Source organism: Colletotrichum navitas (assembly GCF_030913465.1).
Source record: "Colletotrichum navitas strain CBS 125086 chromosome Unknown LY79scaffold_29, whole genome shotgun sequence".
NCBI classification, from domain to species: Eukaryota; Fungi; Ascomycota; class Sordariomycetes; order Glomerellales; family Glomerellaceae; genus Colletotrichum; species Colletotrichum navitas.
The window spans coordinates 207,346-233,648 of NW_026850575.1; the positions used below are offsets into that span (position 1 = coordinate 207,346).

Sequence of the window (26,303 nt, forward strand, 5' to 3'; positions counted from 1 at the left end):
GGGAGTTGCTCCGCTAGCGCGCGAGCTTTCGATTTACAAGTCTTCTAATCATGGTTTTTTTCCTCCCTCTCATCACTTCTCACAGAAGGGGGATTCGAAGAAGATGGTGTGGTGGGGCAGGGTTGTTGTTGGCGTGATAAGAAAAGATGGAGGACGTCGAGTTTGGGTAATCAGATCGTGTCGCTTCTGCAGTAGGTAGCCGCAGCTTAGTTTAGGTAGAGCGAATCCAGTAACACAGCCTGGTGACGACCTCTGGGGTCACAAGGACAAGTACTTCCTCTCTTTCAGGGCGGGTATCGTGAAGAGTAACTCCGCATATGATTGCGTGGGGGGGGAGGGGGGGGGCAAAACACCAATGCTTGCAATATAGCTTTACCGTTTACGTATCTCCAGCCCAGTCTCTGGTTTCTCTCTTAAGGAAGCCCCCCCCCCCCCCCCCCCCCCCCCCACGACTCATAATGGCACATCTGGACATGCCCAGCTGAAAAGGACACATAAGTCATGCCCCCCGCCGGAACGTTTCTGCGTGGCACATAAGGAACGTGGACGCGAGGATGGGCCAAGACACGATAGATCCCGCGCGGAACCGGGATCCTTCATTCCCCGACGGGACCGCGCCCTCTTCCGCTTGGCTGCGGCAGGGCCCTTGTCACCACTTCCCGGGATGCGATGCTATATGTAGGCCCCCGGCGCGCCACGTCGCGGACTCGAGGATCACGATAGCCCTGTCGGGGCCTTGGCTCTTCGATCGCGGGAAAGAAAAGCATGACGGCCTTTCTTCCGCGCGGATTTCCGTGATCCAGAAGCTCTCCCTGGTTTCCCGAATGTTCCCCCCGGTACCCATGCTACGGTCCTGACGGGGCAGCCAACTCCTGAGGGGTCCGGTTCAGCGAGAAACGATTCGATTCCTAGGACGCAAAGCTTTGCGCCTGTTCTTCCTTCACCCCCTGGGTCCAGAGCCGTCTTCTATCTACACGTATACCAAGGCTCATCTCTTGTCTGCCACGTGTCTGTCGTTCGACATAATACCGGCTGGCCATGCATTCAACGGCCCTCACGCCTCCCTCACCCGAGGTGTTTCGACTCACTCGCCGCCGGCATCTTGCCGCGGGGGGAGCCGGTTCGTCGCAGAGTCTTTTCGAGAGCACCTTGCATGATCGAACGCCGTGACGGGTTAATAGGTCTGCCCACCCATCCTAGGTCAGAGGTGTGTGGGAGCATGTCGTAAGTGCGGGCGTATCCGCGCCTCATTCTCCATCGCCTCTTATTACTGGCACGAATATAAGGGTCAGCCTCGAGGCCACGGCCCGGCGATGCATGCCACCTCGCGGGTGCTTCCACCATGCTAATCTCGCCCAAAAACGCCCAAACCCCAAACCTCGAGCGATACGCATTGCTCCCTGGACGCCTCCGAGCGCCTCATCCTGAGCCTCAGGTCATCCCTTGCCTCGGCAACGTCACAGCTCTGGCTCGTTGTCTCAGTCTCATCTAGTCGAGCGATCGATCGAGAAGAGACGGCCGATCTACCTTTCAAGGTCACGAGACGCACACACGTCAGCCGCCGCCGACCTTGCCAACCTTGGCAACACAAACTGGGGGGGGGGGGGGGGGGCACCCGACCTCGCCTTCTCTCCTAACAGCCTTTCCCGTATATTATTATTAGCTGAAGATAATGTTGGAAAAAGCAATTCTCGCACTCAACGATTGGATACACCCTCTGTCATCGCCCACATGCAGAACCCCCATTTGCCTAACACCCCTGCTGAACAACAAGGGTAATGAGCGCCCTCCAATAAGGCTCCTCTTGTCTCGACATCTCTGCGCTGTCGGCGCCCCCCTCCTTGGATTCCACTTGCGTACCGTAGTTGCATATGTCATGATGCCAAGTTACTGATCCACTCATCCATCTCCTGCCGGTTTTCTTGGCCACGTTGCTCCGCCTAGTTGGGCTCGCAGGATTCCTTTGCTTGACGCTTTTCGCTTATGGTACGCGCAATTATGGTGCTGGAACAGGCTGTTGTCCGGTGCGTTTGACCAGAGTCGAACTTGGTTTGAGAGGAGATATCGCATGTCGTCTCATCCGGCGGGTCGAGGAGAGGGGGAGGGGCCCATCCCCACCACGAGAAAATATATCACTCACTTACCTAGGTGGTATTGGAGAGCGCCCTGTCGCGTGTTGGGCGCCTTTGGCGTCTGGGCGTGCATTAGACGTGGCATGGTCGCCCCGGTTCTGCAAGTAACGCATTCCATACAACCCAATCCGGTTGTCATGTTTAACGCTCCACAAGCAGGACAACCGGGCTACAAAATGAAATACAATGAAAAACAGAGCAAAAGAGGTCTGAATGAAGATTGGAGCTCAATATTGTTGTGCGACGCATCGCAGATCAGACATGCACACATTTGCACAGTACGTACGAAGAGCCACCACATCACTACCGTACGGTAATTATCGTTGTGTCCCTGGGCGGGACCGCCTTGCAGATGCGCCTATGTACGAAGAGTCACGTAATGCTACCTTACATGCCCGTCATTCTTCCGCGCATATGCAAAACTGCGGATATTCACGAAAAGAACAAAAATAAGTTGGGCGAGCCGATCATAAGGCAAAGGCAGGCTAGCTAGTAGCGCCACCGGTATTACAGAACGAAAATGCCATCATCATCGTTTTCTCATCCAGCATGTTGCGCGTAAGCCCGGAAGACGAAGTCTGCTGACTCCCCCCCCCCCTGCTTTGAAGGGATTGGAGCGACCAGGGAGGGAGGGAGGGCATGGCACATGGGAAGACGAATAAGCAAGAAGCTTTTGTGTCCCCATGAGTGATGTAACCAATCGCCATCGAGAGAGTTTCCAGAAAAGCAATGTTAACGTCACAAGCGGTGAGCTGATCTAATCCCACATTGCCAACTCGCACCGCCGTACCTACTACCCCCAAGGTGACTGTTGGCATCACCAGAGGACCTAGGCCGGCGAAAGGGGCGATGAATAGTTGGGGCACCGTGGTTATTCTCAATCTTGCGTGCGTAGTAAAGAAGAAAAGAAGCTATCGCGGGTGGCCTGGTTGAAAGGCAAGATACGTGCTGTCCGAGTTGACCACGAGTGGGTGAGTTTAATCGGCGAGAGCTGGCGATGCCCAGCATTGCGACAGTAACATCGACTACACGCCACCATACGACGGTGTATCCAGAACATCCCTACTTTCGAGGACGCATAATACCCAGAGCGTCGACATCTTAATTCCAGGGAGTGTGCTTCCAATGGTGTCGGCACTCAGTTATCTCGTTATCCAGTTATCTCTAGCATTGTCAAAATCCGTAAAAGGTAAGTATAGTAATCATCAATCACATTGGGAGACGATCATAAGAAATTTGCAGATGCTCTTGGGTTTTTTTTTTTTTTTAGCCCCCTTTCTTTAGACCTTGTAAAACACATCAAGATCAGGTCACTCATGCGCCCTAATGCCCCGAAAGACCTTCACCGCTTCACTCTGTCCGGATTGATCCGCCCGTGTTTCCTGTTGTTGTTGTTGTTGTTGTTGTTTTTTTCTCTTCTCCTCACACATGGACAAGTCGTCCCTTAGACCGGTCCATCCGCGTGTTCCCTCCCCTTCAGGCCGCGCCGGAGGTTGATGGCTGAAGATCCACGTCATGACTGCTACGTACCGATGACCTGAGCAAGACTAATCGTGAGGCGAGAAGCTAAAATTTTTGAATACGCAAGAAGAAACTACTTCACTAGAACAAGCGCAGTGAGATCCCTGACACAAGGAGCTAACTTTGCCTCAAACATGATCCTCTCCGGCATCGCTCCTACAATCGTATTTGAGGCGTTCGTGCATTTTTCTCTTCATCCCATGATTGTTATCCTGGGGTCGGAAGCATTGGGTGGTGCATCGTTTTGCAGTTACGACGCAGTATGTCCAAGAGTCTGTGGCCTACCTGTTGGCAAAAGTCCTGCTCGTCAACGACACAAAAATATACGGGTTTCTGAGCCGAGCGACGAAGAAGTTTTCCGTCGAATCTGCCCGTTCTGGTCCAGGTGGACAGACAGTCATCGACGGGGCTCGGTTCCCACTACACTTGGATATTTCATCCTGGAGACGACGACTGATGCCGTCCTAGGTTGTTGCCTTCCACTAAGTCCAAGCTCATGCCAGGCTGGGAACTTTCATAACACCTCTTGTCAGCCCGGAAGCCTCGAACTTGAGTCGGATGAGTACTTTGATCCAGTTACGCATAATCTATGGAAAGACGGACTAGACGTACTAGATGATGGGCTGCTGGGTGTAGAAAGGCTGTTCCGGGGGACCGGCTAGATAGAACTACATAGTATTGCCAAAGGACATTATGGAGAAGAGCGAGGGTAGAGATCTTTCCTCCCCACCGTTAATTGTAACTTGTGGAATGTAGAATGGCGCCATGTACTCACCAAAATATCAAACCAGGATGGTTATCACCGAGGGGCGTTGCTACACCGGGCTCTAATACAGAGTTAAATATTCGTTCAGTGAGCTCCCCTTAACATACCCATCAAGCATGGGATAGACGAGGTACTAAAAGTAAAACGAAACTAACTACGAATCACGAGAAAATCTTGAAGCGGAAGCTCGACGGGCTGCTGCCTGGATTCATCATTCTTGGGACTGCTAGACGAGACGGGTTTCCCGAAATGATCGCTCAGGACGTTTTCTTGATCCAGAGCCAGGCCTCCAGCATCGCCACTATTATATCAAGACGGAACGCACCGTCCTTCCCTCAAATGAGATATGCGTTTATTACCGAAAACAAAATGCCTTCATAGGTTTTCCAGGTTACCACAAAAGAGAAAGTGGACGTAGGGGAGGCTGGAGAACCTGAAAAGGCCTGGCTGTCGAGTGCCCAAGCCCATACTTGCAAAGTACAGCCGAAGTCACAAGCCGTCGTCTTAAAATCCGCAAGTGGTATTTCCCTAGTGGAATGTAGTTGTTAAACCAGCATGTCTTCTCTTGCTACGTAACTGCTACTTCCTCTTTCGTGTGTATCCCAATGCTCGATAAGATTCGAGCAAAGCTTCATGATGCAGGTGAGCTCGTCTTCGCAAGTGCTATCGCCCTCGAGAATTCGGCTTGCTTTGTCGAACGTGTCCCAAAATTTAATGAACTACCCGTTGTCTATTTTACCGATTTTGTTGAATGCCGTCTTGACAACGCTATGCTGAGCGATCCTCTCAACATCCCCTGGCTGCACAAGTTCTGGACCCGCAATGTAGTCTTTTCCCTGCTGCATTTTGGCTGTAACAATGGCCAATTCACTCGTCTTAAAGGAGTACGTGATCATTGCGGCTAGCCCAGCAGCGAGAGCTGTGGCAATGCTGGAACCCGTCGACTCTTTGCTCGACAACACCTTTTCGTCAAGGTATGCCGACAGGCTGGCTCCGCTGCTCGTATTGACATTGACTCCAGGAAAAATGAAATCGTTGTCCTTCCCGGCATGGCCGTAAGCACTTCCGTCATCGTGAGCGGCTCCGATCAAGAAGAACCTTGATCGTCTGAAGCCGGAAGGATAATGCTTGGTTTCAGAAATCTGGTCTGACGACGAGCAGAACATGAGGACTTTCCGACTGCATGCCTTTTCCAGCGCCGAACTCAAAAGTTGTTTCTCTTTGCTTCCCCCCGGTGGCACTAGTATAGTCCACGACATGGAGATGATGGTTGCGTTCTTTTCCAAAGCAGCTTCGATGGCGTGTAGCAAAGTCGATTAATAGTGCATTAAGAAGTGGCCAGGAGCCTGACTGACCCATGATAACACACCGGAGCTGCAGAGACTGCATAAATCGTACACTGCCCCTTGTTTGGACTGATGTGTGTCTTGAGTCGGATCGAGTATATCCTGGCCATGGGGCATACTTTCCAAATCATTCTCGCCATCTCGGTACCATGGCCCCTTGCTGAGCTGTAATATTGCCCAGCACCTGCATCTTGATGGTCGAATGTCTTGTCTCAAGCTTTGAAGGACACTCATATTTTGAGTTGCAGCAGTCAGGAGGCGGAGGTCAGTATTGCAGCCTGCGTTCAACAATCCATAGGAACGCTTGACTGTGTCCTTTCCAAAACAAGGCCATACAACCAGCGAATCGTTCTACGCAGTTGAGCCACTCGTGCTCTGTAACAGGGTTGGTCGTTCCGGCTGTTTTGGATAGACTGCCGGAGGAGACAGGCATTTCGGTTTCCTTTTTATCCTCCTTCGGGAGGACAACGATCTTGCCCTCTTTAGGCAGCTCGTATCTCTTTAAACCTGTTTTCCTCTCTAACAGAGTTTCTGAAGATTGTGAATCGTTTGGGTCGGGTACTTCGGGCAGAATGTCGACATTGCGGCATTCATTGGCGTTTCTATCCAGACGAACTTCGAATTCGCTGATGTTTTCCTGGACCCATTCCCTTGTTTCGTATAATAGCTGGAATACCCAGTCAGCGTCATTTAAAAGAACATCAAATTAAACGGCAGTATTGAAAAGTGAGGGTAACACTTACATCTGAATGCGCAGTAACATTAAGATTGACGACTTCAAGTTTCGGCAGCTGCGGCAACCCTTCAAGCTCGCTCAATGCCCGCAGGATTGCATTGTTGCCGCTCCACTTAAGCGTTACATCGCGAAGGCCGTCATTAGTTCTAGGCAAGACACTCTCGCGAGAAGTGTCAGAATCCACGGCTTCGGCTTTGCTGCTGATCTAGCAAATCACCCGAGGATCCAAATCGGTCTTTTGCCAGTCGAGATGTTCGACCACGATTTTTTCCAGCGAATTCTGGATTGACTCATCGCTGTGTGGAATCTTGCCACTGCCATCTACTTCCACCTTGATAATTCGCCGCAAACCTTTGTTGTACAGCCAGTCAAAGAAAAACTCCATGTCCTGCCGGCCCAGAGCCCGAGGCTTCGAAGCCCTTCTGCTGGTGCGTTCTACAGCTACAATAGGGAACTTCACGTACATCAGTACTTTTTCAAATTGAATGCCACTGCGCGTGTCTTTCCAAAGTGCTCCAGGAAGACATGGTCTTGTATCTCCGATGGAAGCCCCTCGTATTCGAAGCAAATCTGTATGTCTGTTGCCGCATTGTCAACAGGAAGATCCAAGGCATAGATAGAGGCATGCTTACATTACCATTTTGAATATTATTTTCATAGAGAAACGATGTAGCCATCTTTATACTTCTGGTCCGCATGTAGTGCAGCTTCAACACCCTGAGAACCTTTACAGAATTCGTTTCCAAAACTTCTGGCTCGGGCTTCTTGGATGCTCTTCCAGAGGAAGACTTCTTCTTCTTCTCCTTCTTATTCACATCCCCAGTATCAGATCTGTGTGCCCCGACTCTCTTCAATGGCGTGTTTAGCGTAGGGTCAGCCCCACTCAAACTGAATTGAAGCATGTCTGTCTCGTCCAGATGTTCTTTTGGGTCTCTGAACTGTATTGAACGAGAGCCGTCTCGTTCCGGTATCCTCTCTTGCTGCCTTTTCACCTCTCTTGATTTTCGCTCTTGTTGTTCTCGTTCCTCCTTTTCCCTGAGTTCCTGTAGCCCTTTTCAGTCTCGTCCAGCTTCGGGTCGAGATACAAAGTGGACTCATAACGAAAATCAAGAAGATTGCGTGTCAAGTGGAAGACACTAACACTCGGTTTCTGGAAAGCAAGCTTTTGTCGCAATTGGTGCACAGTAGTCTCTTCAAACTTCGGACCCTCCAATATCTCAAAGCCGCCGAGGAGAAGAAGCCAACGGGCGATGCAGCGCTTGAAATTGATAAATCTAAACCGAATGAGAATGGGCTGTGTCGCGATGTCTTCAAGAGATCGCGCAGCCTTCCGCCGCTCCGACCGGGAGCCCACAAACGAATCTATTTAAATTCAGCACCTACTTCCTCTCATAAGAGCCGTGTACTGGTCCATTAAGACCTGGTACGCGGGCAGCTGCCCCGCGGGGAGCGAGCCACCTACGAGGGCGTCAATCGCGGAGCGAATGGCAGCCGCTTGACCCTCGTTCGCAACGGCAACAGACGCCGCTGCGCTGACCGACGTGTTCGCAGCGGATCCACCACCAAACACGCCCTGAGGCGGTGCCTGGGGGTTAAGCGTTACTGACGCCACCTCGTCGCTCCTCTGTGTACCGACTCGAGGATCCCCGTGAGGGAGACTGGCCTCGAAGGCGATACGGCTTCGCAACGCGCTAGTTGCTCGGCTAAGGATCTATATCACGGTATCACCATATTAGAAGCAAACTACTAACAAACCTTGCGCTGGGAACATACACTGGGAGCACTGTTGCCACGCTTCGCGGCCAAGAACTCCCCTGCCAAACGGCGGAGCTCAGATCCCTCCAGTATAGTGACGCAAGGCACCTTGCCAATGGCGCATCGCTTACACTTTCGGGACCGGCTACCAACCGCCGGCTCGCACCACCCTGAAGAGTCACCATGAAGCGCGCTTGCAAGGCACCTCATACACTCGACCCTCTTTAGGGCAGGCTCGGGGGTCCTGTCCTGAGCGACCTTCTTCTTGCCCTTGTCCTCCTCCTTGTCCTCTGACGGGCACTTGGCTGCGATCTTGGCTTGAGCTGACAGCGAAGTTAGCAAAACGTTGTGTAGGAGGGGAGGGGGAGAACGGAAGTAATGTACCCTGAGTATCCCGCCGGAGGGACTCCTCGAAGACTTGTCGGCCGCAGGCCAGGGCACTGGGGGAGGGAGGGGCCACGGGCTGGTCACCAGGGGGATCGGAGGGACCGCCGCCCCCCTGCTTACCCCCGCGCTGTTGCTTGCGCTTTGCAAGCGACGCCGCACGCGCTGCAGCAGTGCGAGCGCGTGTGGCTTCCTCGTTTCTTTTGGGAGGCATCTATTTGAAAGGTCAGCCTGGTGTAAGACTTCAATAATTGAAGCAAGCCACGGCGGATCTCGCGCGCAAAAAGAAGGGGGAAAACGACGGCAGGGCGATACGTACGGTTGTTTTTGCTGTTGTTTTCGTTGTTGTTGTTGTTGATGAAGAAGAAGAAAAAGAAGAGGGAAAAAGTGGCTCTCTTGCTGGCCTAGAAGAAGGAGATAATATCAAAGAAGGCAGGCGCTGGGCTGGCCGGTTAATCGGCTAATCAGAGCCCACCTTTTCGGACGATTATCTCTTTCACAGTTAAATTCAATCGTTTCAAGACGATTTCTTCTGTATATAGCCTTCTCAGGTGTATTACGGCTCAGAATCGCCAAATCCACTTAGCGGAGGGGGGTGTGTCGCGATGCCTTCAAGGCATCGCGCAGCCTTGCGGGGATCCCACCGGAACCGGAACATCCGTTAATCCGATATCCACCGCCCGGATCCACCATAGAGACACGTATACCTGCGAGCCGGACCAGGCAGTCCAGAGCGTAGATAGGCAAGCCGTTTTCCTATGACTTTCCGTGATCGAATAAGTGCAACGTGACAGGATGCAAGATGAAAACATTGCCGTTACCTCGGAAGAGAAATCTTATTTCGTCGCAGCAGACATTTCGCAGCCTGACAAAGACGACTTGGCAGCCCCCAGTGCTGACACTCCATGATGTTGAGCACAATTCGAACCGGAGCACAATGGTATGCTAATCTTTCGACTGTATCCTTTTCGTAGCTAACAAGCCCACAGGTCTGATGGCAAGCCATGACTTCAACGACGGTTAATTTGCCGTGTTATCACTAACGCCACCGACGAGACTACCAAAGAATCACAGGGATCCAGGCGCACCCAAAAACCCCCCGTTCCTAGACTGGATCCTCACTCACGAAAATTTCAGAAGGTTCCATGAGGCGAAGGGCCCCTTTGCTTTATGTATCCAAGACGACCAGCAAGATGCATCACGAATGGCGATGGTTTCCCAGTACCTGTTCACTTGGTACGACGCGACAACCCTGAACAGATTCCAAAAGGGAGACGAAAACGCAGGTGCTGCGTTTTACTTTCAATTCGACAAGTCCGACAGCAGACTCAGAAGCATCAAATCCATGCTCGCTCAATTTCTCTCAGAAACGACCTGGCGCATGTGGTCGAAACCAGAAGTGGCCCCAACGGCTCGTCGCGTGTTTAGGAGCCTGGAATACTACCGCAGCTGGTCTTTGCCTGTTCTTTTCAAGCCCTTCGAAGAATAGAGACGGTGTAAAGATATCGAAAACATCGTCATCATCCTGGGCTGCTTTGAAAACTGTGTAGAGGAAGGGCGCGATTGATTCCTCGCCAAGGTGCTAGAACATCAAAGCCGCACTGATTCCAGCTACCGGCTGGTCATCAGCACAAGAAGCCAGGACAGGGCATTCAAGGACTCACCCCATGAATTGTAAGTAATCTCCTTGGAGGATTTCCCGGAACCACCGAAAGGGTACACAATCGACGAAAAGGGCCGATGCCAGTGGGCTTGGGCCATACCTCAAAGGCGTGCTCCAGAAACGTCCGGTTTTGCACCGTCTCGAGAAAAGCCACGAGGGCTTCCGATCGCCGACATCACCGTAACTATCAACAAGCTGCATCCCGCCACGCCACAGACTGTCTCGTCAGTTCTGATCGGTACTTTGTCGCCTGACAAACAGAAACCGGCACTCGCAATCTATCGATGGGTGAAATACGCCATTGAACCAATGACGGTCGAGACGCTTGGCCCTGCTCTAGCTGCATCGACAGTTTCGAACACGCCAGTCTTGGACATCGACTATGACCAGCTGCTCCAAGACGTGACAAGAATGTTTTTCGGCGCCATTGTCGTAGAGGGTCGCATTCTCAAGTTCTCTCACAGCTCCTTCTACGACACAAACATACCTAGTGAAAACGGTGACGGGAACCCACCGTCGATTCACGGTTTCTCGGCCAAGACTTGCTTGAAGTACCTCATGCACCAGGAAGTGCAGCAGCTATACGCCAAGCTCTCAGTCGACAAGTACAGCGGAGACGTCGTTAAAAAGGCCCTCGTGCTTCCCGGAGATGACTTACTGGAATATGCGGTCCGATTTTGGGCCGAACACTATCGGCTTTGCGAATCTTATCGACCCACCGAGCTTGCGCTTGACTTCAATCGTAGTACGGAAAAGAGGAACAGATGAGCCGAAGCGTATTATCTTATGTCGAACCCCTCACACGCATTCATCGAAGCTATGTTTCTCCTCTGCCCCTCATAGCCTCGCTGGGGCTGGAAGACGTGATGTCTCAGCAAGTTAAAGAAGAAGAAGAAGAAGAAGACTCGAGATGGTTTTAACAAGACGCTTGGTTAGCCATCACAGAAGCCGCGCGAAACGGTAACGAATACATAGTGCGTCAGCTTCTAGGAAAAGTTCAGCCCCAGAAGTCGGGATTGCAAGATGCGATCATCTGGGCCACATCCTCTTGCAACGAAGGTGTAGTGGAGGAGCTCCTGGAGAGCATTGGCTTTCTTGATGACTTTACCTGGTCCGAATGCATCCTCTCTCGTGCCGCCGCCTCTGGTCTTGATTCTTTGGTCTCTGCTCTCATCAAAGCAGGCTGCAATCTCAACAAGAGGAATGAAGACACAGATGAGACGGCTATCCATACAGCTATTGCTTGGGGACAGAAGACAGTGGTCAAACTCTTGTTGGACTCCAATGTCGACCTGCGCGTGCGAGATAACCTGGGTAGGACTCCCTTGTTGTTATCTTCTGAGGTCGGGCTGCCCAAGATTGTGCAGATGCTTCTCGACGCAGGAGCGAGCGTCAATGATAAGGACGAAAATGGTGTGTCGGTCGTCAACACGGCCGTCTCCAACGGTGAATTTGAAGCCCTCGAGCGACTCCTGGCAGCTCCCCCCCGGTCTGAGCTGCGGAACACGGCAGGCTGCAGTGCATCCGAGTACTTCTAGAACACGGAGCAGGTCCCTGTGTTGATTCCAATAAAGGAACTCCGTTGTATGTCCTCTGCCACCTCTCCAACGTCACAGAAGGCCGCCGTCTTCTTATCGAGAAGGGTGCGGCGCCCAATCAGTTCTACGCTGACAAGGAAATACTTCTCCGCCGGGCCATGCGAACAGGAGACAAGGGAATGGTCGGCCTTCTCATCGACAACGGTGCTTAAGTGAATTCATCGGACACCTGGGAATGCTCGAACTTCAAGGAGCCCTTGGCTTTTGCCATCTTATTCAGCGGGCTCCGGATGGTGGAGTTCCTCATCGAAAAAGGCGCATCCGTCAACTACGACCCCCAAGAGGCGGATTCTCTCCCGTACAACGCGGCTTACTATTACATTGATATCAAGATCGCCAAGTTGCTTCTGGAACACAAAGCAAACATCGATTGGAAAATTTTCAACGGGTGGGCTGCCCTTCACGCTGCTTACGACTCGCCCAAGTACGCGGCCCTCTTTCTCAAATCCGGCGCAGACGTCAACAAGATGAGCGATTGCGGTACTGTGTTGATGATGTCGGCAAGGTGAAACTTCCCTGATGTTTTGAGGCCTCTCCTTGCCCACCGTCCGTTACCAAATCTCGACTTGAACTTTGAATACGACCTAGAGAGCCCCAACTATGGCGACACCGCCCTGGTGATGGCGGTCGAGAGTGGCAGCCACGAGTGTGCTAGTCTGCTCCTCGAGGCCGGGGCAGAAGTGGATGATAAGCTCAAGAACGCTGAATCCATCCTGCAACACGCAGATCTAGATGAATCCGAAGCAACAAGACGAAGACGTGAAGGGCTTGCTGCAGCCCCCCTGCACATGAGAGGGAGCGTGAAGGCAAAGACGGTTCCACGCAAGTGTGGGACTCCGGATGCCACGACACACAATCAAAACCGAACGTTTTTACCTACTGGTTTTGCGATGGCTGCTTCACAGCAAGTCTGCATATATCCACTGCGCCATTCATGATTTGCCTTAGTAACCGACAATCTTTTAACTCCAGCCACTAGTTGGGTCGCAGTACCAGTGCACTGTATGTGAAGACTATGATCTGTGTTTCAAATGCTTCCCAGCTCGGAAAGACTTGCACAACGAAGACCATGAGTTGAAGGAGTCCTCCCGAGGTGGATTTTCTGTCCGGGAAAATGGCGGAGTGCTCAGAGAGAGCTGGACTCCGGCAATGAATCGAATCACAGTAATGGTGACTGGGTGGGAGGGGGCGAACTTAGTATCGGAGTCGGTAAAGATACCGACGAAGGTGACTTCGATCCAGAGAACGAGTAGTCCAGAAAGGACTGTACTGACTCGCCACTGAGCAATGTCTTGTCTTAATCCTTTACTTAAATCATTTACCTAACCTGGGTGGCTGTCAGGAACGAATCTGGTAGGCTCATGCTTTCTGTCCTCTGCCCTCGTCCCTTATTCCTCTCCGTCGTCCGACAAGACACGAAAACAAGAGGAGGCTGAATGAGAGAACACGAAAACGACGGAACAGGTCAAAGTAAAAGGAAGGGCGCGAAGATCGGTGACGTTCTGGCCAGGTATCCGGGCCTGGTCCCTCATCTGCCCGAGACGCATGTGCCTATCGAGGCTCGCTCAATGGAATCCGGGCTGGTTCGACGCAAACGACCCAGCAGGTGCGCTCCAGGGCCGTGGATCAGTACCCTTTCAAGACATTGTGGCTCGCGGGAGACGCTTTCGGAGAAAGGAATTCGACAACATGCAGTTTGCCGCATTGCACCACGGGTAAGACATGGCGTCGAGCTCGCCGAGCCCTCCCCACGCCCGATGCGGGAAACACCTGCAAGGCCTTTTTTTCCTTTATAACAGGGAAATGCTGCCCGGAAAGAAGGGGAGTCGAGTTCCGCGGTGACCTCCTGTTCGAATCTGACCATCACCATCTCGAATCACCCTACCAGGACCTAGCATCATGAAGAGCCGATTTGCAGCCATATCGGCGTCCGCCGTACTGGCTGCCGGCGCCGCGATGGCCGACGACGCGTGGCGCGCGCCCGGGTCGGCCTTCGGATCGCCGCTGCCGCCGTTCGTCGACACCGAGACCGCTGAAGTCTTCCGGAAAGCCGTTGCCGCGCCGAATGCGACGCGTTCAATCAAGTTGCGGCCTTTCGCCGACAGCGGCACGAGCAGCACCCAGCTGAGCCAGGACGAGTGGACTTGGCGTGAGCATCCCCTCCCCTCCCCCTATCAAACTTCCGCTCGCGCCAGTGACTTGCACGGTCGAACTGGGTATCGCGTTCGCGTCGGCCCAGCAAGCTGACCCCTCCCCGCAGGCGTCAACGTCACCGAGCTCGCCCTGCCCCGTCTGCCCTCCAACCTCTCGGCCGCCGGCATCGACAGCCCCAGCACCTTCGTGACGACGTACGACCTCTCTTGGCCCAATGGCGGCAACATCTCGTCCGGGCTGCGGGGGTCGTCGTCGCCCTTCTGCGTCACCGCGTTCGACTACCTGTTCCCGGCCAACGTCACGGACCTGTACACGGAGGCGGACGCCGGCAGCACAGACTGCATGCCCGTCCTAGGCGAGGAGTGCTTGAACGCGCTCTACTACGACGGCAACAACCTCGACGGCGACCAGTGCGTCGTGCCGCAGTGGGGCAACATCCCCGAGTGCAACGCGACGCTCGGCGCCGCCACGCGGGCCGACAGGGCCGGGCGCCCCTTCACCTTCAGCGCCGCGACGGCCGACGCCAACCCCGCCTCGGCCAACAACGCCCTGAACGAGGCGCCGCCGGTCCAGAGCGGGCAGGGCATCTGGACGTTCCAGGGCGGGGTGCTCAGCGGCGCGGACGCCGTCCGGGGGTACCAGGATGCCTCGGGCCGGCTGCAGGTCTTCATGTTCAACACCTGGCTGAACATCACCAACGGCCGGGTGAGCAAGCCCAACGTCCTCTGCATGCGGGTCGACACCGCGGCCGCACCCGCCGGGACGTCGACCGCTGCTTCACCTTCCTCTTCTTCTTCTTCTTCTTCTTCTTCTTCTTCTTCTTCTTCTCCTCCTCAGTCGGCCGCTCCTCCTCAGGGCCGCGCGGTTGCTGCCGTCGTGGCGGGGGTTCTTGTAACTGTAGTTGCGTTGCTCTCCTAGAAACCCGGAATGATACTTTGAACCTGTGTTGCTTACTTACATGCTGCGACCTCCGGTACTCGCCGAGAGATGATGGCGGACGTGCAAACGCGCTCTAACTGTCATTAATACCAGGAGCCAGCGGTCATTCGAGACGCTTTGTTGGTTGAAGCGGCAGGTCGGAATACTATCTCAACCATGTGGGAAAGCCCTTTGAGGACCATTGAACAAGTGCAACATTATACAGAGCCGAGCTGGGTCATCATTCCAGGCGATTGGACGTTGAATGCACGATCAGCTGTCCCAAAACAGGCAATGCAAGCACTCTGGTGAAAAAAAGAGAGCGCCGATTGTTCCTACTATTACCACAGCCGCAGCAATAGGTCATACAGCTTTCGATATACTAAAAAAGGCGCATCGACGAGGCGCTCTGTGTTTTGAATACAAATAAAAGAATGTTCCTTCTTTTCTCTGCCTATTTTCAGCTCTGCGAAAGGCCAAGGCCATGAGGCTCTTGAAACCGGCACTATTTTTTGTCACCCAAGGCGGGCATGTTGATTGGGGACGAGCCCGGTCAATGATACCGTATATCTCCCCTTACCGATAACATAGCATGCACAGTACTACTTCTGACACGAACTTGTCTCCCACGGCGAACCCTAGCCTCCCACCCTACTCCCTGGATATCATGGCATTCGTATCGGCTACGGTACCAATAATGAGAACCTACGGTATCAATAATATCAATAACCGTACCCTATCTCACCAGGAACCCACCACCCCCCCCCCCCCCCTTGCGGCCCGACTTGTTTGAAGCTGAGGCTGGTTTGTTGGGGCCATCTGCATTCAAACAGAGGCCTGAAGATTTGCAATCTCGATGCGCGCGCCTCGTAGAATCCGAAAGGGGGCATCCGAGGGGGGGAAAAAACGGTTCTCCCGCGTCGGGCACAATCTGCTGCTGCTGCCCACAGCTAGTTCGCCAATGTTTGCTCTTGGCCGGGAAATTGGAAACTGAAATTCCCCACGCGTGTACGGATATTATCAGGAAACATTTCGCGGCAACCCCTCCCCCTGCCACATGAATGCCAAGTGCGTCAGTCCTCCAGGGGGTGTGGGGGCGAGTATCAGTGCCTCGATATCTCAAGGTGCACTTGGACAACCGAGTCCAATACATCAAAGGGTGGGGGGGGGGGAGCATGGTTTCCTCGCCGGGCCTATTTCGCAAGATAAGTAAATCCATTAGTCTGATCAGCACCGCTGCAATACCGGTAGTCTCCTCTAGACCCATGCACCCCGATTTGGTTCGACCGAGGTGAGTTTCAGGCGCCGGGCCACATCGCCCCCAGGCCAAGCTGGGTCCCGTGTGGCGATTTCAGCCGCCGTCCCTTTTACCAACGGTGCCGGGAGTGGTTGGGGCGGGGGTGGCCCCGGCCCCCCGGCCCGGGATCTCCGGGTCTCCGGGAGAATCAGCCATCGAACCCTCCCGCGACCGACAGGCCGGAATGCGTGCCCAACCCTCCGGGACTCAGAACGCCGACAGAAACGGGCGCGTTCCGTCCCATCACTGTGGCCTCTGTTGCAAACGTCGCGCCGTCCGGCCGCTACATCCTCGTCCTCGTCCTCGTCCTCCTCTTCCGGGGAGACGGGGGATCACCAGCGACCGGCAAAAAGGACCACGGCGACGACAAGGGCAGCAAGAACCCACGAGGTCAAAGCCGCCAAGTCTTTGCGTGGAATCAGTCACACAGAGGCGCGTGCATTTCGACCTCATCCTCAGAAACAAACCTCTCTTCCATCCGGGACGCCACACACACCGGGTCCGGTCTCGTGAAACCCCAACTCGAGATTCCCTCTTCGTCTCAATTCTTTCAACTCTCTCGAGATCGCGTCGTTTAGAAAGAGAAGGGGACCTAGGTCATCAAAAAGGACGGAATCTCTTATTTCCCCCTATGCACCGAGTCGAGGCCGTCCAAGTCTCAGCATACACAAATCAGCCAGCATCGCGGGTGAGCACCGGGGTGGGGGATACGTTGTGGCTGTGCAGGGAAAGGACGGAGAAGTGGGAGGGACCGGGGGCCCCCCCAAAAGATAAAAAAGAAAATTTAAGCGTCAATATCGCAATCTGCGATCTGACACGCTTTGACATGGCTATCCTCCCCTGGTCAATAACCAACAACCAAACTCTGTTGCCCCCCTTTACCAGGCCCCCATGTCACCTACCGGAGGGGGGACCACCTCGCTAAGAGGAAAAGGAAGAACCTCTATCCCAACTCTTTGGCAACTCCCACCATGGTAACAATAATGGATAATATGCTGTATCGTCTCTCTTGTGTCTCTCTCGGCATGATTGTTCTCGCAGACTCTCAGTATCCGTACACATAGTAGACCACTCTACCAGCACACAAACATATCCGTAGATATGCAGGGAGGGGTACGTACCGTTTCCCTGATACCGTAGCATTAAGCACGACACACACACTCACATCCGTCCAAACTCCGGGGAGTCGATCACCCTCTCAAAAAAGAACAAAAAAGAAAAAATAGAAGCTTGAAACGCGTCTCAACTCTGGATTCTTCCATCCCACTCTACATGAGGAAGGCATCCATCTACGATGTGCGAATACCATTATACCATGCATCTTTTTGAGCCTGAGTCCCCCCTTGTCTTTCCCCTTTCCATCCCCCCACCCCCCCAAAACTGGGGGTAAGAGGAGGAGGCTTCCGCGTTTCGTAGAAGCCCCCCCCCCCCCCCCCCCTTTCGGTCGCCAAGCGGTCGCCAAGCCGGCGTCTCTCACTCCATGGAACCAGATATTACGGGCGCAAAACACCTGCGGTTCTCAGCTTAGTCATTCAGGCACACCCCCGACGCCCCCCCCCCCCCCCCCCCCACCCAAACTCTGCGCCTAGCTAGCGTCTCCACGCGGTCGGGCCGCATGAATGAGACACTCACTCGCACGCAGATCAGACGCCGCAAGCCCGCTGCCACGGCCACCCACCCACACCCACACCGAGTGAACAAGCATTCCCTGTCCCCGGTATATCGGCGTTGGAGGGAGGGAGGGCGCAAAGGGCGCAGAAGGGCAGACGAGCCAACCTGTTCGAACGTTGAGAGTTTTGTCACCCGTCGGTTGGAACTCTGCCGCCCACACCCACCACCCCCAAGCTAAACGGCACGACATGTCAATCAATCTCAGTGGACCGAGCAATAAGAAAAAGAAAAAAAAATGAAGAAATCTGTGCAACTCTCTACTGGAATTGTGCCTTCCAATTCCTTTCCAAGTCATGCTGCGTATCCTCAACTAACGGGGTGGGTAAAAGAACAACTCCCTCTAAATGTACAGAAAGACGGATCGTGAAGATTTTGTCGTGGTGGTCGAGTGAGGGGGGGTAACATTAGAACAATAATATAGAGAGGGGGTGGAGTTTTTGCCAAATGGTGTCGTTGATGCGTCTGTGGTATCGAAGCCCGGCGCCGGTTTCCCATCGTCGGACAAAAAAAAAGAGGCGACAACGAAGACAACCCATCCACGCCAGACCGCATTACCCTTCCCATCCCGACAACCTCCTACCAGTTTCGTCAACAACCAAAAGAAAAGCAAAAGCACCAAGTGGGCCAACTCTGGATGGTCAACCGCCGAGGCAACCTAAAAGAAGCCTGTCTGTCGTCCTGGTAAAAACGGCCCAAGTTCCAAAGTCCCGTATCCTGTGGCCCGCGTGGCAAGAATCCCAATCCTCGGTTGTCGTCGAAGTGGAGAGAGAGAGAGCCTATGAGAGCTGCTGGGTGCAGGTCTGGAACTGGGCGTCGCAGTCGGCAGTGGATCCCGAGGTCAGTTTTCCGCGGTTGATGGCATCGAAGCATCCGTTCCGTTGAATGTCGCAGGCACGCTGGACCGCTGCGGCCTTGTTCACGAATGTGTTGCCGTTGACGGCGAAGGGTCGGCTGCTATCGCCAGAGTTCGTGACCGCCGGGGCCTGAATCCCGCCGATAGCGTTCGCCGTCGCACCTCCCTTGCCGGATCCAGAGTTTCCGTTGTTGGTACCCGAATTACTGGCGCCGTCCCCGTCCTGGGTCTTAGTGTTAGCATTTCCAGTCTTGGCTCCAGATCCAGTGCCTGTGTTCCCGGGGAATTGGTTAGATTTGTCAGGGAATCCTCCAGCGCTTGCTCCGTTCTGTTGCTTACCACCTTGTCTGCCGCCTGCAGAGCCGTCAGTCTATCTAGGTGTAATGGATGAAGCAGAGGTTTGGGGGATCCAGGACTACTTACCCTGTCCGTTGCCCTGTCCGTTGCCCTGGCCGTTGCCCTGGCCGTTGCCCTGGTTGTTGCCCTGGCCGTTGCCCTGGCCGTTGCCCTGGTTGTTGCCCTGGTTGTTGCCCTGGCCTTTGCCCTGGCCATTGTTGCCGCCGCCACCTCCAACTGTGAACTTGTTGCAGTCATCCTGAGCGCCACGCTGGGCGACAGGCATCAGGACGGGCTGATGGTTGGAGGCACTGGACATGGTGCAGACACGGTAGTTTCCGGCCGGGAGACCACCAGTAACAGTGGCCTGAAGGTTGCCGTTTCCGTCACCGGCATCGTCGATACCCTTGAAGAAGACGAACTGCTTGGGGTCCAGGGCGTTTTGGGGAGTCAGGGAGTTGCCCATGTCCTGAATGGTGACGTGAACGTGACCAATGATCTTGCCTTGGCCGTTGAGGTCCTGGGGAGCCGAGTAGTAGGTAGACTGGGCGTCGGTGAAGGAGCCGGCCTGCAGGTTGTTGACCTTGAGCTGGACATTGAACTGCTGGTTGGCCTGGAGGTTGCCGCCGGGAGGGGGGTTCTTGATGATGGTGGAGACCATGTTGTTGTTGGAGGGGATCTTGCCCATGGGAATACCGTTGCAAGAACCTGAAGTCTTCTGCTCACCGTCGGTGGTCTGCTGATTGTTACAGAAGTTGATGAAGTTGGCTTTGTCACTAGGCAGCTCGGTTAGTGTTTTCTTCTTCTAGTGCACTGGATGAGTCCTGTTCGCTTACGTCTGGGAGTTGGCTTGTCCCTGTTTGGGCGTTCCGGCCTGCTGGCTACCCTTTTGAACGTTGTTCGCGTTCAGGCAGAGCTCGTTTCCACCACCGTTGTTGTTGTTGTTGTTACCGTTGTTTCCACCTCGGTTTTGACGCTTGGCCAACGCGGCGCTCAAAGGAGTGTCGAGGAAGGTGACAGAGGCCTCGGCGACGACGGCCATGCCCGCAAGGGCGGCAATGAGCTTCTGAATCTGCATCTTGTCTTTTGAATCTTTTTATGAATCGGACGTTGTCGGCCGAGTCGCTTTCAATAAAGTACTAGGAGTTGACGTTCGAAAGGGGCTGGTTCCAGACCAAAAAAGCGAAGAGGATGAAATGAACGGTCGCAACACCTGAGGATAGCAAGCTGGAAAGAGAAATGAATGAATGAATGTGAAGGCACACTCCCAGCGTGAGGCAACAGGATGATTGGAAATAAGTGTTGAAGAGAAAGGAATGATCGAGACTGAGCTTGGGTCGAGAATAAGAAGGGAAGAGACGAGACAAATATGCGTTCCGTGCCAAGCTTTAAAGTCCCATATGCGCAGGGCTGTGGTACCGGTTCAGACCGGGGTGTCGGTCTTGGCATTAAACCTGACAGGGGGTTATCGTCTCCACGAGTCCAAAACACGGCGCAGGGGACATGGAAGGGGAGACGAGGATTGACAGGAGCAGTAGTGTCTGGTGTACTGCACACACAGCACGTAGTGTAGGCGTGGCTCAAACCGACAGCAAGGATGGGTGCGAGCACATTGGTGTTGCTCAGCATCCGACCCCTGTGTGCAGACAATGGCAGGCCGGCCCGCTTTGGAGGGAGAGAGGCGTAGGAGTGCATGACGGGGGGGTGGTTCGGTCGTGAGTGAGAAGGAACACGCTTGAGACCGTACACGAGGACATCCGTAGAAAACAGGTAGCATCTGTCTGATGAGATGGCTTGCAACAGCTTAGCTGGTGAGGCAAGACGCCTCTGGCGGAGACGGAAGAAGAAGGAATTGGAATCCAACTTTTGCAGGGGTCTTGCAGCGCAAAACCGGGTGCGTTCAAGCTACGGTCCGAACAGGGGTGAAGGTTGGCGCGTGGACAATGGCCGTCGATGACGGACAGAAATACCGTCTCAACCAGATGGCAGGTGGGTGATGTAACCAAGTTGAGTCGAACAGAGCGGTTCGGCCAACGTCAGTGTGTGGCCGTCTCTCTCCGTCTGTCTGACTCTCTCTCTCTCTCTCTCTCTCACACTCTTCGTCCAATCTATGATGCATGGGACAGGGGAAAAAGAGAAAGAGAAGGAAAAGAAGGAACCCGAGTATTGGCAGGGGTGGAAAGGAGTGCCTAGGGATTGGGCGTTGGAGAAGTGCTGTCAAGAACCCCCCGTCCGGTTCCTGGCCCTGCCGTCGCAGGGTCCGATGCGGCTCCTGTCGTCGCAGAATGGGGTCATGGAGTCTCCACATGAGCCCCGGCGCGGCTTAGCGAGCCAATGATAGACCTTCGTCTCACGCACATCATGCAAATAGCGTTTCGCCCGACGCGTCGATGAAGCGAAACGAGACGCACTGGACGACATTTTTGGTCTTGCCCGTCCCGTTAAGCGCGGGTCCTCCTCGCCTCGCGTGCGCCGTTATCCGTAGACAGGCTGAGCGATGCCTCCCCTGCTCCATCGCAATCTCTCTCCCAGATGCACTTCGCTCCTCGATGCCTGCATCAGCGTAGCGTGACCACCCCTTTCGCGGGTCGTCTTTGGGTTGACAGGGCCTGTAAGATGATGAGGAATCAAGACGAGTTTGCCATTGTGCCGTTGTGCCGCAGCCCCCAGTTAAGAGAGGAACACCTGGTATACTGCAGACTAGATTCGACCGACACCTGAGTCGCCATCACTTTAGCACCTCATGCTAAGCATATTTGCGATCGTCAATGATTTGCCTCGGAACGCCCGGCTTCACATCGGATTCTGGGGCCGACGCCCACATACTTGCGAATACACGCAAAAGACGCAACGTCCACATCGTCATGTTCGTCGACGGTTGGGCGTTTCCAGCCTTCCGTCTTGGTGATTGGCGACGCCGCCTGACCATCTCCGAACCGCGCTGTGTTTCCGGCCTTGTTCTCTATGCGGATACCGGCGACACCAGAGCGGTCTCAAGCCTGATCGGGAGAGAGCGGCAAAGGAATGATTGGCGCCGATCCGTCCAGACGGCCAAGACATGCCGTGCTAGCGAGCGCAACGGCCGGCTAGCCGCACAGTAATCCTAACAGCAGCCGTCATAGGTATCACATTGATATCTGTAGCGCTCGACTGAATTCGGTGGGCGCGCTGCAACGCATCACAGTCTCCACCGTACACAGATACTGTTCCACAAAATGAAGAAGAAAAGCCGGTTCCTTATAGATTCTATCCTGCAGATAACGACATAACCGTGCGGTGTATCGGCTTCCTCGTCTGCACTGGGGTTCGGTTAGCTCATTTGGCTTGACCGGGCATGCATGGTAGTTCCGTACGGCGGGACTCGATGTAAAGGGTTCTGCGATAGGTAATTAGCCTGCAAGCTTGGAACAATGACGGCTCCAAGCATCTAGTAAAACCTAATCTTTCAAACGACAACTTCGGATGACGGCAAGGCCCCGGAGCCCCCGGGGCCCCTTGGGACGGAGACGTTCGGCTGCAGCGGCGTTTACTGTGGTTTGAGAGGAAGAGGAGATAGGGGGCGCACGCGCATTGGCCAGGGGTGAGAGTGTCAGTGAGGGATCGTGAGGCTTGGGGAGTGTGTGTTGGAAGGCGATGGGAGGTTTCCTTGGGGACGGTTTACCTCAGCAAAGCACGAGGGTGAGCGGTGAGGTACGTTCCTAGGTGCCTACTATACGGATAAGCTGCTACCTAGGGAGCAGCTGTCTAGGCCCACCTGAGTTCCTTGCACCTGCCTGCTTCTACCTAAACCACTATTCGTCACCCGGTAGGTATGGTACGTTATATTACCTACCCAAGTCGGGTACTGTTGCATCCCAGGAGCGCCAAGAATGATCTCCACTCGGTACCTGCAGCGACCCCCAGGTCGCGCCTGCCTGTGGAGATCCCCGTGTCCCACCACTATGGACGAAACAGGAAGCCGAAAGCCCCTCTTGCACTTTCGCCCGCTTTTAAGGTTGTCCTTGGCCCTGGAAGTAGGAGCAGGGGGCTCCTGTTGGGCTTCCGCGTTCCTGCCAACGGCGCTGCGTCACTCCGAGTCACTCTTCCATGTTGCCTCGGGTAGCCGTGTGCCGTGTCACCTTCCTTCTCCCGCGAGTCGGACCTGCCTGCCACCTCGACAGCCTCTTCTGGCAACAACACCAACCCCCCCTTCCCCATCTTTCGTTCGACGTCGTGTCTTTTTTGACAAGAGCCGTAGCAAAAGAGGTTAATCTGATCTACCTCATGGCCACCCTTGGTAAGCCGAGAAAAGAGGTGCTCGTCTCATGGGATGGCAGTTTCGCTTCTCATCCCATACTGTCATCCCATCTCAACTACCGGTTTTCTGCTGTCAAAGCCATGGTCTTCAAGTCGAGAAGGTTCTTTTTTGAGGATATTTTAACCGGACTTCACTACACTACATAGTACGTAGACCAACCTAGTTAATGCTGTTGTTAAGCTCTCATACGTCGCTCCTTTCTCGTGTTAAGAAGTGCAGGGCTCGGGAGGAAGACCATCTTAGCCGGGCACCGAGAGTCTTCAGGACCAGCCGACAGATTGGAATATGGATTCGGCAACGCACACATGGGTGTCGGCCCCGACGGCACGGATTTACGGCCTAATCCTTGAAGGCTTGTCTCCATCGCGAAATGATGGATTGGAGAGACCAACATCTCGTCTCCAAAGGTCCGGCACCACGGCAAACACGTTCCCCCCATATTCGTCTCATCACTTCCGCGATCCCGCATACACGACCGGGCCTGTTTCCCCTGTGGCTACACTAGTCCCGAACAGCAATTTGAGGGCTTGTCAGAAAGAGGGAGAGAAAGATGATTTTGTCTTCCTTGCCCGATCCGGTTTACTGGGGCTACTGGTGACCCCCTGTCAGAGAGAGAAAGCGGGCCTCCACCTCACTGTCAAGGGGGGGGGGGGCGCTCCATTTCTGCGACGCGAGGCTGGGTTTGAAGCCTGCGCCAAAAATTTGATGGTGAAACAGGTTCACCTGCCCATCTGTCCATTTGTCACTCGTGCTCGCCCGTGGCCAGCCTCTCGTTCCTACAGGCGTCCTTCGTCGAATTCTCTCTGCCTGCTTGCCTTCCAAGTTCCACCCCAGCTCGGAAAGCAGAGTTGAAACTCGACGACCGTCAGAAGGGGGGCAAACACCTGCCCCGGTGTCTCCCCCCCCCCAACCAACCTTCGCTCGTTTGCCTTGCGCCTATGCCTAAATACCCCAGTAAGCTTAACCGTCGTCGCAGGCAGACTTGAGATGCAGACAGACAATCCGTGCCAATCCCGTTGGGTCGGTTGCCATGCGCTCCCGCCAGCCACCCAATCATCTCTGCACCTGCTCCATCCACAGCCCTCGGACCCCCCGGCACTGGCTGTCAAATCGCCATCTTCTTGTCAGACGTCGCCCATCAAGACGCCGGCCCCTGTTCCGGTTTCCCAACTCCCCACACCCAGCGAGCGAGCGCCATCGCACGTCGTCCAAGTCACGCCACTTTTCTCGGCCGCGCAAGCCAGCGATTGCCGAGTGCACCTCTGGGAAACAATCTTCCATGATAATCAAACGTGGCCGCATGTCAAAGCTAATATTCGATCGGTGAGCACCCGGCCAAGACCACGACACGCTCGGCGTGATCGCCCTCATCCGCAACACCTCAACACCGGAAGAACCTCGAAACTAAAGGCCTGGCGGTGCAGGCCTCTGCTAGTTGCGGCTCGGCACCTGTCATGGCTTTTTTGCCCATGCGTCACTGAGAGAGCCTCACGATATCTTGGCCGACTGCCATGGGTCGTCCCAGCCCGTCGTCAATCGGAACTTTGAAAGGTAGTAGGTATGGATCATGATGCGAAATACCAACAAAAACAAGCGGGACCGCCAGAAAATCTGCCAAGCTTTTCACTGCATCACATCATGTTTTGCCCGGTAGGATAAACGAGGATCTCCTACGGGAGGCTGGGGGTTGCAAACGGCAGTACGCGCTTGGCGGTCTCATATCTTATAATTCTTCCATAGCCACGGTCACCTTTCTCGCCTGGTCTTCGTAAGCCGCCGCAATGAGATCCAACCAAGTAGCCAGTCTGACGCCGGCGCGGGCCACCTGCAGCTCAATCACCGGCGCCGCCTTTTCGAAATACTCGCCGCCGAGCTCCTGTCCGACAATCGCGCGCGGCCCCTCCGGGAACACTGGACGAAAGTCAGTTCGCCGGGTACTATGTAAATGTCGCGGTGCCGGTTTGTGGAGAAAGGTATAGTGGGGGCGGCACCACCCCAGCTCGAGAATCAACATACCATGAGTACACACAAACGCGTTGCCCTCTTTCGCCCACTGCAAGCCAGTTGAGTTGACATTGTTGAAGTCGAGGCTCTTCAACCATTCAGCCTTTTGCTCGGCAAACTTGCCCGTCTCGATCTCCTCGGCCAGCTGGTCCGCCCACCGCTTCGCGTTGTCGTACGGCCTCCGGCGGGAACCCCCGATTAGCTTCTCGGCGATGGAGCTGTCCCAGACGTGGTGCAGGTTGAAGTCGGTGCCATGCCACTTGACGTGGATGCCGTTGCCTCCTCGGGCCACGTCCTCGTTGTGAAGAGGTTGGTGCATGTCGCCGATGAAGTGCACGACGAATCTCGCGGCCTGGTTTCGCTCCCAGCCGCTCAGCGTGGGATCGAGTGACCGCGCCGTGTAGTTGGCGAGAGCCGTAACGACGCAGCCCTGCGCCTTGCAGTCCCGCTCGAGATCGACGCCGCAGTACCCGGGAGGGCTGTCGTGGGCGTCAATGAAGTGGAAAGGCCCCGTGAAGTGGCCCCATCTCGTGTACCGAATCGTGTCGGCCCAGGTCGCGACGCCGGCCAGGTAATGCTCGGTGTCATTTCGCAGGAGGTCCTGGAAGAAGGCCTCGGTCGTGTTGGCGACGAAGTGGCTGGCGAGGTAGGCCGTCGCGATATGCCCCAGACCTTTTGATGCGAGCAGTCAGTATGGTTCCTCGGCGGCCGGTTCAACGCTGACGCGTAGCACAGGACCAGAGCGACTTACTTCCCCATGCGAGGACTCCGGGCAGAGGTGCGCCGACCAGCGCGACGGTGCTTGAGAATTTCATGGTGGTGGCCTGCACTTCGAATCACGGGTGTTTGAAAACTAGGTGACAACTACAGGT

At 54.6% G+C, this 26,303-nt stretch overlaps 10 protein-coding genes across 10 annotated transcripts; 5 read left to right on the forward strand and 5 right to left on the reverse strand.

Moving 5' to 3' along the window:
- Window positions 1–438: 438 nt before the first annotated feature.
- Window positions 439–1,224, forward strand: LY79DRAFT_553868 (uncharacterized protein; the record flags this gene model as incomplete). Its single annotated transcript, XM_060557816.1, has 3 exons — window positions 439–678; window positions 724–836; window positions 866–1,224. Coding segments are annotated over exons 1-3 (596 nt in total), but the record flags the coding sequence as incomplete, so codon positions are not given.
- A 1,691-nt stretch (window positions 1,225–2,915) lies between these two features.
- Window positions 2,916–4,721, forward strand: LY79DRAFT_553872 (uncharacterized protein). The gene is made up of 3 exons (XM_060557817.1): window positions 2,916–3,321; window positions 3,699–4,506; window positions 4,588–4,721. The coding sequence occupies exons 1-2, from the start codon at window positions 3,258–3,260 to the stop codon at window positions 4,313–4,315; spliced, it is 681 nt and encodes a 226-aa protein (XP_060414216.1). The 5' UTR covers window positions 2,916–3,257; the 3' UTR covers window positions 4,316–4,506; window positions 4,588–4,721.
- Window positions 4,722–4,929: 208 nt separating this feature from the next.
- LY79DRAFT_553874 (uncharacterized protein) lies at window positions 4,930–6,115 on the reverse strand. Its single transcript, XM_060557818.1, has one exon. The coding sequence runs from the start codon at window positions 5,676–5,678 to the stop codon at window positions 5,139–5,141; it is 540 nt and encodes a 179-aa protein (XP_060414217.1). The 5' UTR covers window positions 5,679–6,115; the 3' UTR covers window positions 4,930–5,138.
- A 1,523-nt stretch (window positions 6,116–7,638) lies between these two features.
- Window positions 7,639–9,236, reverse strand: LY79DRAFT_199003 (uncharacterized protein). The gene is made up of 4 exons (XM_060551442.1): window positions 8,960–9,236; window positions 8,641–8,854; window positions 8,275–8,579; window positions 7,639–8,212 (listed from the first exon to the last, which is right to left on the reverse strand). The coding sequence occupies exons 2-4, from the start codon at window positions 8,852–8,854 to the stop codon at window positions 7,874–7,876; spliced, it is 858 nt and encodes a 285-aa protein (XP_060414218.1). The 5' UTR covers window positions 8,960–9,236; the 3' UTR covers window positions 7,639–7,873.
- Window positions 9,237–10,612: 1,376 nt separating this feature from the next.
- On the forward strand, window positions 10,613–12,410 carry LY79DRAFT_669708 (ankyrin repeat-containing domain protein; the record flags this gene model as incomplete). The annotated part of the gene is made up of 4 exons (XM_060563683.1): window positions 10,613–11,048; window positions 11,240–11,821; window positions 11,878–12,023; window positions 12,093–12,410. The coding sequence occupies 4 exons, from the start codon at window positions 10,613–10,615 to the stop codon at window positions 12,408–12,410; spliced, it is 1,482 nt and encodes a 493-aa protein (XP_060414219.1).
- A 1,223-nt stretch (window positions 12,411–13,633) lies between these two features.
- On the forward strand, window positions 13,634–15,414 carry LY79DRAFT_553880 (uncharacterized protein). The gene is made up of 2 exons (XM_060557819.1): window positions 13,634–14,050; window positions 14,162–15,414. The coding sequence occupies exons 1-2, from the start codon at window positions 13,801–13,803 to the stop codon at window positions 14,971–14,973; spliced, it is 1,062 nt and encodes a 353-aa protein (XP_060414220.1). The 5' UTR covers window positions 13,634–13,800; the 3' UTR covers window positions 14,974–15,414.
- A 2,596-nt stretch (window positions 15,415–18,010) lies between these two features.
- On the reverse strand, window positions 18,011–18,453 carry LY79DRAFT_553883 (uncharacterized protein; the record flags this gene model as incomplete). The annotated part of the gene is made up of 1 exon (XM_060557820.1): window positions 18,011–18,453. A coding segment is annotated over exon 1 (185 nt), but the record flags the coding sequence as incomplete, so codon positions are not given.
- Window positions 18,454–18,717: 264 nt separating this feature from the next.
- Window positions 18,718–20,208, reverse strand: LY79DRAFT_669710 (uncharacterized protein; the record flags this gene model as incomplete). The annotated part of the gene is made up of 3 exons (XM_060563684.1): window positions 18,718–19,148; window positions 19,218–19,906; window positions 19,967–20,208. The coding sequence occupies 3 exons, from the start codon at window positions 20,206–20,208 to the stop codon at window positions 18,718–18,720; spliced, it is 1,362 nt and encodes a 453-aa protein (XP_060414222.1).
- Window positions 20,209–24,072: 3,864 nt separating this feature from the next.
- LY79DRAFT_199129 (uncharacterized protein) lies at window positions 24,073–25,063 on the forward strand. Its single transcript, XM_060551443.1, has one exon. It carries the CDS (start codon window positions 24,415–24,417, stop codon window positions 24,973–24,975), a length of 561 nt encoding a protein of 186 aa, XP_060414223.1. The 5' UTR covers window positions 24,073–24,414; the 3' UTR covers window positions 24,976–25,063.
- Window positions 25,064–25,150: 87 nt separating this feature from the next.
- LY79DRAFT_515310 (S1/P1 nuclease) lies at window positions 25,151–26,246 on the reverse strand (the record flags this gene model as incomplete). Its single annotated transcript, XM_060554696.1, has 3 exons — window positions 25,151–25,338; window positions 25,444–26,103; window positions 26,183–26,246. 3 exons carry the CDS (start codon window positions 26,244–26,246, stop codon window positions 25,151–25,153), a joined length of 912 nt encoding a protein of 303 aa, XP_060414224.1.
- Window positions 26,247–26,303: the final 57 nt, after the last annotated feature.

Excerpts from the sequence above, each read along its gene's own strand:
- LY79DRAFT_553872 (XM_060557817.1), top strand. The coding sequence starts at position 3,258 with ATGGTGTCGGCACTCAGTTATCTCGTTATCCAGTTATCTCTAGCATTG. Across the intron at positions 3,322-3,698 it reads ATTGTCAAAATCCGTAAAAG|CTAAAATTTTTGAATACGCA; the intron begins GTAAGTATAGTA and ends TGAGGCGAGAAG.
- LY79DRAFT_553874 (XM_060557818.1), bottom strand. The coding sequence starts at position 5,678 with ATGTCGTGGACTATACTAGTGCCACCGGGGGGAAGCAAAGAGAAACAA.
- LY79DRAFT_199003 (XM_060551442.1), bottom strand. The coding sequence starts at position 8,854 with ATGCCTCCCAAAAGAAACGAGGAAGCCACACGCGCTCGCACTGCTGCA. Across the intron at positions 8,580-8,640 it reads CCTCCGGCGGGATACTCAGG|CTCAAGCCAAGATCGCAGCC; the intron begins GTACATTACTTC and ends CTTCGCTGTCAG. Across the intron at positions 8,213-8,274 it reads GTGGCAACAGTGCTCCCAGT|ATCCTTAGCCGAGCAACTAG; the intron begins GTATGTTCCCAG and ends ACCGTGATATAG.
- LY79DRAFT_553880 (XM_060557819.1), top strand. The coding sequence starts at position 13,801 with ATGAAGAGCCGATTTGCAGCCATATCGGCGTCCGCCGTACTGGCTGCC. Across the intron at positions 14,051-14,161 it reads CCAGGACGAGTGGACTTGGC|GCGTCAACGTCACCGAGCTC; the intron begins GTGAGCATCCCC and ends CCCTCCCCGCAG.
- LY79DRAFT_199129 (XM_060551443.1), top strand. The coding sequence starts at position 24,415 with ATGCAGACAGACAATCCGTGCCAATCCCGTTGGGTCGGTTGCCATGCG.